The sequence below is a fragment of the Lynx rufus genome, unplaced genomic scaffold (assembly GCF_022079265.1).
Source record: "Lynx rufus isolate CCGP_SWC_20201006 ecotype Redwood Valley unplaced genomic scaffold, mLynRuf1.p SCAF_6, whole genome shotgun sequence".
NCBI lineage: Eukaryota > Metazoa > Chordata > Mammalia > Carnivora > Felidae > Lynx > Lynx rufus.
In genome coordinates, this window is record NW_025814878.1 from 98,596,187 (window position 1) to 98,597,150 (window position 964).

The following is a 964-nucleotide window of genomic DNA, read 5'->3' on the forward strand; positions in this document are numbered from 1 at the left end:
ATGTCTTTCTTGATTGCAGCCAGAAGTAACTTTGAGTCAATGTATAGATTTGAAAGATGCAAAAAATTGAAAGGAATATGTAAAACATTTTGTAATGATGATGAGTATGATTATGGATACTGCATTAAATGGAGAAATCAGTGCTGCATATGAACTCTGGAAAACAGAAGTACTATTGAGCGTCGAAGTCTGGAACAGAGATTCATCTTACCGACACGAGAGTGGGTAGAAAGAAAACGTTTGCAACGTTTAAAGAAGTATTCCCTTTTAAATCCTCAGTACCACTGTTTACATAAATAAAAATAATTTAGTTTGTATTCCATTTATTTCCCACTTTCTTTGAATTTCAGATGGATGAATGTATTAATTAAACAGAGGATCAGACTCTAATTGTGCTTATAATCCCATTATGGACATGTTGCCAACCAGATATTCATGCTACTTATCTGAGTTACTCTGTTTCCTTTCTAAATATATGTATAGGACTTTATTGCCAGTTTTACTATGAAAATCGTGGTTATCTTCATAGATGCTTTCTTCCACACCAAAAATCTCCATATGTAGTTTTAAATCTTTCTTAAAAGCAAATGCATGTTTTCTCTCTTTCAAATGTGAACCCTTCCAATCTTGGCTTACTTACTGATTTTTCATATGCATTTAACCAATTCCTATGAGGTGACAATTTGAGATGACACACTTTAGTAGTAGTTCCCTCAGGAAAACAAAACAAAACAAAACAAAACAGTTCCCTCAGTAGCGCAATGAAATACTATTCATGACACTGAAGAGGGATAAATATTAAGGTTTTTGAGAACAGCTTCCCTCTTATCCATGCAATCATTTAATCAAATGAAATCCCACAAGGAAGCTCAGTAATAACAATTCTTGTTCCAACAATTTAGGACTATGTTTGGCCAGCTCAGTCGGCTGCTCCTAAAGAATATGTCAGATTGAAGGAATCTTT

At 33.8% G+C, this 964-nt stretch overlaps 1 protein-coding gene across 1 annotated transcript; it reads left to right on the plus strand.

Moving 5' to 3' along the window:
- LOC124529162 (beta-defensin 110-like) lies at positions 1-153 on the plus strand. The gene has a single exon (XM_047103025.1). It carries the CDS (start codon positions 1-3, stop codon positions 151-153), a length of 153 nt encoding a protein of 50 aa, XP_046958981.1.
- Positions 154-964: the final 811 nt, after the last annotated feature.